This window comes from Xenopus laevis, chromosome 8L (genome assembly GCF_017654675.1).
Source record: "Xenopus laevis strain J_2021 chromosome 8L, Xenopus_laevis_v10.1, whole genome shotgun sequence".
NCBI lineage: Eukaryota > Metazoa > Chordata > Amphibia > Anura > Pipidae > Xenopus > Xenopus laevis.
In genome coordinates, this window is record NC_054385.1 from 89,072,685 (window position 1) to 89,086,342 (window position 13,658).

Below are 13,658 nucleotides of genomic sequence, written 5' to 3' on the forward strand. Positions count from 1 at the left end.
TTCCAGCAAAGAGCTGTGTAAGTAGGTGGTGTCTGTGTCTTGCTACAAGACTGGCTGAGGCTAGATGATTTTGCTATTATCACAAAACTGTTATTTGTTACATTATACGGAACACATTTTGGCCCAGATGCAATTTGCTGAGAAAAGTTTATCTCAAATTTAATTGCAGATTTTCCCACAGCACCAGATGCGATTCAAAGAGAAAAAAGGTCTATGGGAAACACTGGAATTAAATTAGGATAATTTTTTCCCCCTTAAATCGAACCTCGCCCATATGTTTTCTCGTCGTAAACCATTAAATAATGTCAGTTGAATCTGACCCTTTGTATAGTATAACAAAACAGTTTGTTACCTTTTGATATAATAATCAAAGGAATGTGCTGGTGAACCAAGAAATGCAATGGGTCAGTTATATATGCATTAGCAAAACAGATCCATATACCCTCTATCTTGAGGTTCTCATATATTTCTTATGAGACCAAAAGAACAGAAGGCCATCCTACACCCACCATTCTGAAGGGATGGGGCGGGGCTGGATTATCAGATATCCTTCATGTTTGTGATCATTCTGAATGAAACACTGCATCACAAATTTGCTGATAATATTTGTTACTGGGAAGCACAAATGTCATATTGCATTAACGTATACTTATATGTTGCATAACATGATATTAAAAGTGTGATAATTTAGCCAACTTGTGTGTGCAATAAAGTAGGGATGTATATGCTTCCTTTCAAAACATGTAGGCTGCTGTCTCTGCAAGCATTAGAGCCAGGTTAATTTGTAGAACAGCAGAAAGGTGTGCCTTTATCTAGAAGAGAGCTAAAACTAAAATGAGGCATCAGAACAATTATCATCTTGATGCTGTCAGCAGCCCATATTCAGTGCTTTATTATAGGCGTTTAGTACCAACTAAAAAAATTAAAATACTGAATCATGCAGAAAGCTTTTTTAATGAACTTCAGTTGACAGTAACACCGACAAGCACACATATACTGCTTTATATGCTAAGCCCCATATTTATTTTTTTAACCACAACATTTAAGTAGTACTTACAGTCCCATCTTTATTCATTTTTAGACATGATCCAAAATCGGCTAGGCGAATGTGGCCATTCATATCCAAGAGAATATTGTCAGGTTTGATATCCCTATAGAAGAACGAGCAGACAAACAATGAACATGTTGCATTTGATTAAATCTGCACTTTCCTAACATTTTAAAACGTCCTACAATGTTTAAAAACACTGTACAATCTTAAAAAAAAACAAATTTGGTTGCTAGCTAACTGATCTCAGTAAGTGTTATCAGTTATATTTATAACATGACAACCAACTTTGCTCCAGGCCAATAACTCATCTCAACCAATCAAACTGTTGCTTTCCACCAGTACATGAATTTCTGAATGGTAATATTAGGCTTTCTGACCAGAAAAATTATTGTCCATGTTACTACATGCTGGATAATGAAATAGAACAGGTGCAAAAGTTTAATTCAATTCTGCTAACCAACAGCAGCTAATAACTAGATAGAACGTATTGGTCTGTTTGAAGGAAAACATCTCATTGGTTGGTACCGAGTACTAGGTTTGCAAACTTTTCAGCTGCCATTACTCTATTTGAATTTGATGGATATAGGCAGCTAGGTACATCATATATGTCCAGCCTTTTTCAAGCATTGATACATAATGTTTTTTCTGTACTTTCCTTTTGTGTTAAGAAAGGCAAATACTCCCATCAATGCTAGGCAAACAGATTTTCTATATTATTATTCAAACTTACTCATTGGTGATTTGCAGAGACATGAAGTGTACGAGTATTACCAAACAGGGCTGTTTTGGTTTCTAAGTAGCTCAAAACCGAAGTATTTAAATTCCCCAAAGACCCCACAGACTATTTTTTTGCCTGACAAGCACTGCCTCATCAGATAATATCTGCCAGAAAAAGCAAGTGCATGTCTTTTCAGGCAACTATATCCCACAGTATTTGTAGCTGCCGCCTGCCTTTGTTCTCAATCCCCTACAGCCTTTTAGACCTTCTCACCCTCTACAGTATTCATTGCTTTGTACAACATCAGCTTTCTGTTTTGGTGCATCACACGTGCATATCTGGTTCCTTTATGTGAACCCCAATTTATCTTTACCAGTTTATCAGGAAAGGTCATCCCAAAGATTTTGCATCTATTCTACAGAATGTTGAAAAAAACCCAACCCATTTATATGCCTGCAAACACTATATATGCTGTATTGTATATGCTGACATTGTAGTGTACAAGCAGAACGTTACAGCTGTTTTAAAAGCTGATGCTACAGTGCATCAATTCTGATGCAGCTTTAATTGGTTTCTATGGAGTCCTACAATGTGAATTGTGAATCTGAACTAAGAACTTATTGGCTTTGTATTGTGAATAGGGGGGGGGGGGGATACTGGGGACATTTTTGAAGGCACAGTTCATCTTAAAGGAGAACAAAAGCTCAAATAAAGAAATAGTAGCATAGTAAGTGAAGTTGAAAAAAAGACACAAGTCCATCAAGTTCAACCTTTCAACTATTTTAACCTGCCTAACGGCTAGTTGATCCAGAGGCTACAAATGTTGTACATTATGTTTTGAGCTTCTGTACCTTTTTTTTCTACCGATTCACTGCAAATGCTCTGTGCTGCTGTCACTTACAGAGCTTAGGGATTGACTCAAAATATACAGTACACGTAGAATACAAATGTTGTAATATAAGGCTGATTAGTAATTAACACAGATAATTACTACATGGCAACACAGAAACCAGTGCAACAAGCATCATCATTTAATAATCTGCCCTGTAGGATCAGCTAATATTACAGGCAAACCTAATTTTCACGACACCTAAAGCTTAGCTTCTCAACAGCTGCTCAGAGATCACTGAGCATGTGAGTGTCGCAGACACTTTCCAAGATGGTGAGGCCCTGTCTCAGGGTTTAAATGCTGCATCATTGCTGCTATTGAGAAGCTGAAACTGTAGGCTGATAAAGTTCATTATATAAAATATGGCATTTTAGTCATTCATTTTTAGGGTTTAGTTCTACTTTAAAGAGCGGTGTTGAACGTGAGCTGGTACAGAAGCTTTGCTGGGTCTTAGTTTTCAATTAAAAAGGCCAGCTATGACACAGGTGCTACCCATGTAACCCACTCACCAGCCAATAGATCAAACCATCCATGGAAGTTTTACACCCCAGGTGATGTTGGGGGGGAGCTAACAGAAGGTAGTACAGGCATAAGGAACGGAAATAATGTCACCAGCTACTGACAAAAAAAGCCAATAAAAGTGTGTGATTTAAAAATGGGTTTTAAATGGTCTTTGCATTTTAACTTCCCTTGCCCTTTAACAAATAATAATCACGGAATGCAAAATCGTTATAGTGCTCTGTTATGGTTTCTGACAATTAATGTCTTGCACAGATTTCCTTGCAGGGCAAAACAGCATCTCCGAGGTCTGAGTAAGCTTTATTCCGGAAGTACTGCCCGATAAAACAATCCATGCACTCTACCCTTTTAAAAGTAATCAAGCAAAGAATATTACACTTTATAACTATAACTATTAAGTAGTATGACACACCTCATTTAAGCAAGCACAATTATGCAGATTAACATGTGGCTCAGAGTAAATCAGACATTACTAATAAGTGTTTGCAGTATTATCTATATAAATAGGTTGTATTTTCTCTTAAAAGCTGACCATAGACATCCAGATTTTAGCCTCATATGCAACGAACAATAATACATTGCAATCTTCTGATCTGTAACTAACCATTCAGAGTAGTAAAAGAACAAATCAGACGATGTTCTGGCTAGGGATGCACCGAATCCAGGATTTGGTCAGGATTTGGCCAGGATTCTGCCTTTTTCAGCAGGATTCGTAGTCGGCCGAATCCTTCTGCCCGGCCGAACCAAATCCGAATTTGTATATGCAAATTAGGGGCAGGGAGGGAAATCGCATGACTTTTTGTTACAAAACAAAGAAGTAAAAATGTTTTCCCCTTTCCAACCCTAATGCGCATATGTAAATTAGGAGTCGGATTTGGTTCAGTATTCGGCCAAATCTTTATCGAAGAATTCGGGGGTTCGGCCGAATCCAAAATAGTGGATTCGGTGCATCCCTAGTTCTGGCCATTAATTCAAATACAGAAAATGTACAAAAGTTATGTCTGACAAATACTAGCGACAGTCAACCATTGATATCGTCAGATAGGCAATCCATGCAGAGATATTATCAACAAATTTCCGACAAATCTTTTAACTTGTCCGATCGACTAAACGGCTGATCTCTATGGTATGAAAAAATGTCAGGATAATCCACACATGGTCCGAAAATCATACGAAAATAATTTTCGTGTGACTTTATCTTTGCATATCTGGCCAGCTTTAGTGACAATCATACAGAAGCATTTAATGTTTAAATTTGTGGGCAATGCTCCCGCTGGTAGCAAACAAGGGCACTATAAAAAGACCTCTGAGGAAGTGCAGTGACACGAAACGCGTCAGACCTTGGACGCTGTTCTCAATACCAAGATTTATCTAATAAAGTAATGTTTTTTAACTAAAGAAAAAACCTTTGAATGGAGCGATTCTTGTGACCTTTGAATGCGCCGCTGCGTGAATAGAGGTGTACAGTGTATATACACTTATGAGTCTAACCCATATTGGCAGAGCCAAATAAAAACATAGTAGCTAATGAAAATATTGACTAATTGACCGAGAAGTGCATTTTCTGAAAGCAAGCAGACATGGGAAATATGATATGCGCTTGAAAAACTGATGATAAATGTAGTGCAACACTATTTGCGGATATATAGCTTGCTGTAACTTAATTTTCTGCACTGAAGTACAAATACTCTTCATGGCTCTACCAATCCATTAGCTGAGCTAAACTGAGTCACAAAAATAAATGGACAATAACTTCTAGCAACTAGACGGCTGCTTTACTGGTCTACTAACATTAGTAGTAGTTTAAAGAGACAATTTGGTTGGTTACTATATGCTTTTGAGCTGTACAAAACTGACGCATAACCCTCAAAGAATGTCAAGAGCAGGACATAGGTTTAACCTAACATAATATGTGAGCTCCTGGCTTTATGGAAGTGTTCTAAAATATCAAGGTCTAAAGGACATTTTGTGGGGAAAAAAAAATTAATGTCTGTCACATATTTAATGTACCCAATTTTACTTTTTTAATGGAAGTACAAGTATGGGATCCTTTATCCAGAAACCTGTTCTCCAGAAAGTTTCAAATTATGGGAAGGCAGTCTCCCATAGAGTCAATTTTATTCAATAAAATTTTAAATTGATTTAATTTTTCTCTTTAATAAAGAAACAGTACCTCGTACTTATTAGATGCAATGTATGGAGATCCAAATTACAGAAAGATCCTTCATCCAAGCATCCTGGATAACAGGTCCCATGACTGTACAAGAAAGAAAGCTGCCTTTGCACTAATGTCCTGTTTTTAATGTCAGGCAGTAAAGATACATGGTTCTAACATATCTCCCCAGAACTGGAACAGTATTGTGGGTTTCTTTCTGCATAAGAAGCAATTGGTTATATCTGTCCAAGAAAAATCACTACTTTGAACCTACAGCCAAGAAAGAAAAGGTTTGGTACCTGTGTACGTAATGCAGCTGATGAATGGAGTGGATAGCAAGCACCATTTCAGCAAGATAAAATCTGGACATGTCTTCAGGAAGTCTGTCTTCAAATTTGCTGAGAAGTGTTAATAGGTCTCCACCTACATAGTAATCCATGACTAAATACTTTGCATAAAAAAAAGGAAAGAAAGACTGTTATTTGCCATGGGACATGAGAAATCTAAAGTAATTGTTATACTGATTGGAAAAGTAAATGATAGGTGGACCTGACAATTTCTCCTTAGTTATTTAAGTAGTACTTTCATTGTATAATTAAAATATCACTAAGTAAAGTGAACAGTTTGGCCTTTATTTATAATTGTTCCACGTTATTTCCTCTATACAAGAGAGAAGTTTTACACATGGGACTTTTAAACAGACAGACAGAGTCATAGAATTCAAGTCATAATACCAGAGTTCAAATCATTAACAGTGCCACTGCCAATATACATGTATGGGAAAAGATTTTTTTATATTAATGTCCAGTAAACCTCAAATAGAAACTGCTATATGCCATAAGATATAGAGAAAGGTCCTAAGGATAAGTTCCATAAATCCTTACAAGGGCTATTGCCATTCGCCTAGAAGAATACAAACATAAGGTCAATGGCAGTCTGAGCATATTACAGCCTGTGTTTTTCAGGGGGCGTAAAACCCAATAAAATCACATCATTAATTCTCAGCCTGAAAACAAGCACTAGATTACTTTAGTTATTTTTTGCTACATAATTTTCCAATTCGCTATATTTGGCAAAACTTTCCAAACAAACTATTTAACCCATGTAATATATTCTAAATGGTGCCTTTTTTAATTTACAAGTAGGAAACTCCTTCTTTTGACGTAAAACAGAATATCTTTTTGTATTGATAAGGATCCACTATCTGCATATTTATAAGAAAAATAGCAGTTTTGATAATATGGATGTATCCATCACAGAGAGCTATAGCTTACCAAATAGTTCTCATCCTGAAAGGCATAATGTAAGGTAGTGATCCACTGACAATCCCCGTTTACTAACACATTTCGCTCTTCTCGGAAACAAGCCGTCTACAATATAAGAAAACATAATCAGAAATATTGTGAATACAAATATTTACATCTCTAATTCATAAAAAAGTCAAGGAAGCAATTATATTTTTAGATAAAGTGAACTCTGTCCTAATGCTAAGAACACATGAGGCTGAGAGCACAAAGAAAGACTTTGGGATGTAGAAGTAGGGTAGCACCTATCTGACTGTGCCACTAATTTAAATAAAATACATAAGAGCCATGAATATCCTTTAATTATATCCTTATAAACGGTGCTTAGTGAGGTCATTTCTGTCACATGACTCACTGAAACTTGTGTATTATAATAAATATAGTACCCTCTTGCAAAATATGAGGATATTAGAAGTCACCGCGGAGTTCCATGACCTGTATAAAAACCTTGTGTTTTTATATGGACATGGAACTCCTCGGTAACTTATAAAATATTTACAAGAGGGGGTTACTTTATTCACTATATAAAATGAAGAAAAAGTGGCACCAAATTTTGGATTGCTCCATTCTTCCTTCAGGGCATATACTCAGAATAAATTGATGAATCTGAAATTTGTATAATAAATAGTGTGCTAAATAAGCATTAAAAGCTCTCTGGTGTTTTATATTTGGATTTGAGAATACTACAGGTCTGCACAGTGTCTGTACCGAAGGATTAAGTTGACAGGAGTCTATATCATTTACAAGAAATTATTGAACTTCGGACTATAATCTTTAACTGTGATATTCCTGATGTTTGTGCATTTATAATGTTATAAATATTTATTAGTCCCTTTTTATTGATGTTGCTCCTAGGCATACATTAATTTCAACTTCAAACTGTTGAGTTTCAAATCAGTGAGTTATTTAAAAAACAAAACAAAAAAAAACCACCTATAGTGACAACAATTGCTAATCACCTAAGAATATCACATAATCAGAAGAAAGCCGTTCAGGGTTGTGGTCATTTTTCTATGGATAAACGGCATGTAAGAGAGGGTAGGCAAGATGTGAGCGCACGGTGGTTGACTGAGTATTAAGAGTAGCCTAGGGGTGCACCAGATTCAAATATGACCCCAAACGCAACATTTTTTGTGCCACATGTAAAGTATCTGAATGCCAGCGCCTTCATTTGACTTTTGCTATTTGATCTATGCTGCACTGAATGTTGTCTGGTAAAGCAATGCAGCAAGCCCCAAAAGGCCAGGAGGTAAGCTGGCAACATACAAATCCGTTTGAAAGGTAAGGCAAAGAGTCTAGTTTGAAGCACAAAACATGGTTATAAGGAACAGGGAATACCTAGAAGGGTCTGTCATATACCGATGCATCAGACTAAAGAAGACCCCAGGCAAATCCTTACCTCTGCTCTTTTAAGCATCTCCCACTTGTTCAGGATTTTCATTGCATAAATGCGTTCCGTACTTTTCAATCTAACAACTGCAACCTAAAACAAATAAATTACTAATTAATAGTATTACAAAGACTAGTAGTTTATAGTTCTACAGGCATTTGCTGAACTGCAAGTCCCCAATGTACACACAGCGGTCTGCAGACCCAAACAGTGCAGTGCTGCTCACTAGTGATGAGCGAATTCTTTTGCCAAGTTTCACTTTTAAAATGACGTAAATGGAGCAATTTGGCAAATTTTCAGAGAAGCGAAACAGTTCAGATTTTCCCACTATTGCTCACAAGTGACTTGAAGAATGGGTACTGTACACAACAAACTTTTTCCCTTCTCATGATGAAGTCTTGGAGATAATGACTATAGTTCAGGTCACCAATCAGCAGGTAGCATTCACCTGTTCTAAAGTGAACAGATACTGTTTTTTTTGTTTTTTTACATTCTTCCAATGAGCCTTGCATTCCATGACACTTCAACAACAATCAGACTATACAGCTGTGGCAGTAGATATTGTTAGGACAAGTTTTATTAAAGGGGATCCCACATTTGTAATATCTGGGCACCTCTGACTCACTGGAACAAATACCAAATCCTCCATGAAAGCAAGTCATTTTCAAAGTTACATACTCAAGAAACGTGGTAAAAATTATATTGATTATGAAAAATTAAAAAATGGCATATTCAGTTGTCCCAAGCTTTAAAATCCTATGAGTTTAAAAGACAATGAAAGTGGAATTAATGGGGAAAGGAAACATGCAGTGAATTTTTATGTACTTGTGTTCAGATTCTCAGGTGAACACTTTATCCATCACTTTATCTATGTAAAGAATGAGTAAACCTTTATTTTCTCTCTTACTAAAATGACTCCCCCCCCCCCCCAGCTTAACATACCTTTCTTTCTCCATTTAGTTTTATTCAGTTTCTCGGATACAAGCAGCTGAATTGCAGCTCTTTTAGCTACTTCCTCTTCTAGCGTGAAACTTCGCCCTTGAGCTCTCCCTCCGTCTCCCAGACTGTGGAGACCCCAAAGAGGAGCTAAGGGTCTGGCCACATGGGCAGATTCGGGAAGTTTAGTCGCCAGGGGACAAAATACCTTATCCGTTAAAAAATACTTGGCCAAATATACTATAATTGAACCGTAATGCTAAAATTCAGATTTCACAGAAATAAACAACTGCATGAACTGTAAACAAAGGGTTTTGCTTTCAGGCGTCCGGAACATTGAAGGGCACCTATAGTCGGCACCTCTAGTAGGGTAAACAATGCCCTCCCATAGGTTCCATTATACATAACATGACTTTAATTTTGGTTTAGCCAAACAATGAGGATTGTGCCAAATTCTGTGCAAACAATGCTTATAATTCTGCCGAATCCAAAACAGAATTAGTGCATCCCTATAACGGACACATATAGCCAAACTGCTTTAAATAGGATACATCAGTGAACATTTCTTGTTTTTTAAAGTTTACCTCTCCAAACGCCCCTCTTCCAATTACTTTGATGATCTCAAAGTCATCCCGGTGAAGCTGCATTCCCTTAAGTAGATCTGTGAAAGGTTTTGCTGTGGAAATGAAAACAAAGACATTAGAAAAATGATCTGAAATGCCTATGGCTGCCATTTAGGACAATACATGTAAATAAGTTTCATTGCTACATATTCCACAAGAGAAGAGTGTTATTAAAAAAATGTTTGAATCTCTTTTTAAAAGTTCAGCTGGATTCCACAACTTAAGAATATAAACAACCTGGAAACTGTACTGTCTATGTAACATGCCATTTATTTAGAAGCACACATTTTCGGGACAATATCTTGCTGGACTTGACTACTGCTCTGTGCAAATTGCTTTCTGCATCTAAAGACTGGCTTCACAGCATTGACATTAACCTGTGTGTATGGCTACTCATCTAACATCTGGATTTAGCTGTGAACATACTGTAAATGGGCAAAACGGCATTCTTCATTCCTCCACTTGATTTTATGGCTATTTTTAAAAACAAAATAACTTTATCTACATTGACTCTCCACCTCTCGACACATGGGGGCCTTTTTATCAAAGGTTGGATTTTAGTGGTGTTTTTGAAACCACAACTAAACTCACAAACCCGTAGGACTACGCATGTCATGACATATGTTGAAAAATGCAAATGAAAAAAGCACAAACAGAAAATTCTGCTGAACGATGGGCTAAAAATACAAATACATCTAAAGTTTTTCGGAAGTGAGAAAAAAAAATCAGAAAAACCACTAAAAGTCCAAAGTGATTGAAAACTGTCCAATAGGATCAGTGCAACTCCCACTGACTTCTATAGGACCTCCACAACATTTACTTGGCGAGGTTTTGTATTTCTGGTTTTTACACTTAAATGTAGAATTTTTAGAGCTTTCTTAAAAAACAGGAAAACTGAAATTCGATTGTTAGTAAATGGGCCCCATAGATACCCAGATCAGCAGTTTTTGTTGGTTTTTTTTTTTTTAGGGACACACCGAATCCAGGATTTGGTTCGGGATTCGTCCAAGATTCGTTCATTTTCAGCAGGATTCAGGCAAATCCAAGGGCTGAACCGAATTCTCTTTACACCTTCTCCCCCCAATTTACATATGAAAATTAAGGTTTGGATTTGGTTCGATATTCAGCCTAATTTTTCACATAGGATTCGGGGTTTGGCCGAATCCTAATGTAGTGAATTCAGTGCAAGCGGATATGTCCTTTATGGATGACATTTTTCTTCAGGGTGTTGTGTTCCTGTCAGATGCAAATACACTGCTTTCCATGACAACAAGCACCAATGCAGAACTCGGTGGCACACCCTACTCCAGTTAGAAGATGCACCACGGACAATGACTCTGTACACAATCTTTTCACCAGTGGCGAATCCATGTACAAACAGTGCTCACATGATTGACAGCATATATTTACATGCCATTGTTTATACTGCACAATCCAGTTATGGGGGCAGAGGACAGCAACATTCAGCTTTGGTATAATCCTCAAACACTAATAGGTATGACATGATAGGACTTCATCTGCCCAAATCGAAACCACTATTGTCCTAAAAACAACGGCTTTCTAACAATGTTCCCTCTAATTTGTGCACAAAAAATTATATATTATTAAATATATGCATGTTTCAAACTTTTTAAAAAAATTTTTTTGAAATGGCGAGCTCAAGTCAGAATTGATTCCAAATTTTGTGTTCTCAAACAAAAATTTTTGTGCATACCACAATTTGTTGTGTGCTCTAGCCTCAAAATTTGTGTGCATGTGCTCAAGTGCACACCTTAGAGGGAGAATTACTTCCTAATATTAACAGTGGGCTATGCCCAGAACACTGTCGCACCAAACACAAGAGAGTCTAAACAATGGCTTATGATGTATAAAAAGCCTATGCTTGCTTTTATGAGATCTTCACTGACGTTTAAGGCCCATTGAACAACCGGTTTATTGGGTCACCTGGCACCTGAAGGTTAACTGTCTGTGAAAAGAAAAAAGATTTTGCTCAGTTCAGCGCATCTAAAATATATTCAAGGGCCGTCACAGGGGTTATCGCTAAAGAATAATAAGGCTTTGCCAAATACAAAACTTATGTTTAAATACAAGCGGTAAACCCCAAGACGAAAAAGCCTTAATGCTCACCCGGTAGATACAGTGACTCAGGTGTGTATGAACCCCGGGTCCCGGTCTTGGGTCAGCTATTACTATTAACAATGCTGAGGGTATTTGGCAGGGGAAATTGCACTCATCGGATGAAGAGGGTCGCCGAGCCCGTAGCTTGAGGTGAGTTACAGTTGAACAAAAGTCGGCGAGCACTCCACTTCCACCCAAAAGTTTAAAATCAAGAATTTTATTTCAACAGGTTAAAAACAAAAAGAGAGTCTAAACAACGGCTTATGATGTATAAAAATGCTTGCTTTTATGCAGAGATCTTCACTGACGTTTTAGGCCCATTGAACAACCGGTTTATTAGGTCACCTGGCACCTGAAGGTTAACTGTCTGTGACATATCTGAGCCTAATTGAAAAAGGTGAAGCCCGTCAAATCAAACACACCCTTACAAAATCTACTTTCAGTTTTGGTGCCATAAAACATTTTTCAGAATTGAAAAAGCATAATATATGCACAGCATTGTAGATGTTGTACTGGACATCACAAACGTGAGAATGAATCCAGCACCAGCCAGGACTCTCTAAAATAGACTTTGTGTGCTTATGAGACCAACGACACAGCATTCATTTTCCACCTCCTGGCATCAGGTTCTAATCGCAAGAAAATGGAAGCCTTTTTCTCCTTACTCAAACATTATCGACTATATGTCAAGAATGAAATTTTTTCTATGCCTGAAATCTCTACCTGCTACCACGATAATACAAGAAATGGATTAATATTCACATTATGGGGCATATTTATGATGCTGTGTAAATGAAATTTGCCTGAAAAAAAGTCAAAAAGCTGTGTAAAATAAATGGCAAATTTATCAAGGTGTGTGTAATTTTACGCCATGTGAATGCCAGATTTGCTTCCAGCAGAAATCACTCTAAAAAAAAAACATGTAAACATTTTATGCTTTTTTTTTTACATGCCGAAGCCTGGCAATGTGTTGTGTATTAATCCTCAGTTTTTTTTATGCAGCATAATAAATATGCCCCTATGTCTCCTGCAACCCCTTGGCTTCATTCCAGTCTATACATTCTTTTGTCACTCAATGTCTACAGCTTCACCCTATTTTCATACTTGCAAACTCCCTGTAATAGACAGAAGTATTTTACATTATTTCCAATTGAAAAAGTTGACAAACTGATCTAATCTTAACGCAGTTCAGATTGTCCACCATATAGCAACTAGGAGGAGAGTGGTCAATTGTAACACGGCATCTGGAGCTCCATCAGTTAAGTGGGTAGTTCCAATCTGATTTAACATCTAGCATGTTAAAGGGGTGGTTCACCTTTAAGGTAACTTTTATTATGTTATAGAATGTCCAGTTCTAATCAACTTTTCAATTGGATTTCATTATTTTTTTTTATAGTTTTATTTTTTTCCTAATTCTGACGAAATCCCTCAGACAATACACAGTGCAGCAGGCATGCAAGTTTTGTACAAAAGTACAAGAAATTCAGGTGAAGAGATAATTTTATGAGACCGACCAATGATTCACTATAACAATAATGTGGGGAGTGCCCAAAGAGAAAGTATAAAGTCCATCAGACCAGTATAATCACTTAAACCAGAATGCCAAATCAGGGGGTATTGCCACATGCACAGTTTTAGAGGTCTTCCTCCTCAGGTATTAACCCCCACCCAGCAGCACAAAGCCTTGATCTGTCCTATTGTTAGTACTTAATGTTTAAAAAGATCATAGGATTTTTGTACAAAAGACCAGTGACAACAAAAACACAGGTATGTAAATTCTATATAAAATCACCTTTCTAGAATTAAGGGAGAGCACAACAATAGCAAAATAATTCTAGTTTCTGATGTACAAATCAAGTACACAGAGGTCCAAACAACCCCAGAGTTCTTAGCTTTTAATAACTCTTGGACAAAGATACCTTGCTATACCCAACATACATATAATTTCCAAGCTC

The 13,658-nt window shown here is 37.0% G+C and overlaps 1 protein-coding gene across 8 annotated transcripts in view; it reads right to left on the minus strand.

Annotated features, from left to right (window-relative positions):
* Window positions 1-13,658, minus strand: part of cdc42bpb.L (CDC42 binding protein kinase beta L homeolog) — an 85,031-nt gene that overhangs the window by 54,158 nt on the left and 17,215 nt on the right. For all 8 annotated transcript variants that reach the window (XM_041571965.1, XM_041571963.1, XM_041571964.1 and 5 more), the window contains 5 exon segments: window positions 9,547-9,638; window positions 8,036-8,119; window positions 6,607-6,702; window positions 5,632-5,780; window positions 1,058-1,151 (listed from right to left, as the gene is read on the minus strand). In XM_041571965.1, the coding sequence (XP_041427899.1) occupies window positions 1,058-1,151; window positions 5,632-5,780; window positions 6,607-6,702; window positions 8,036-8,119; window positions 9,547-9,638 (515 nt within the window).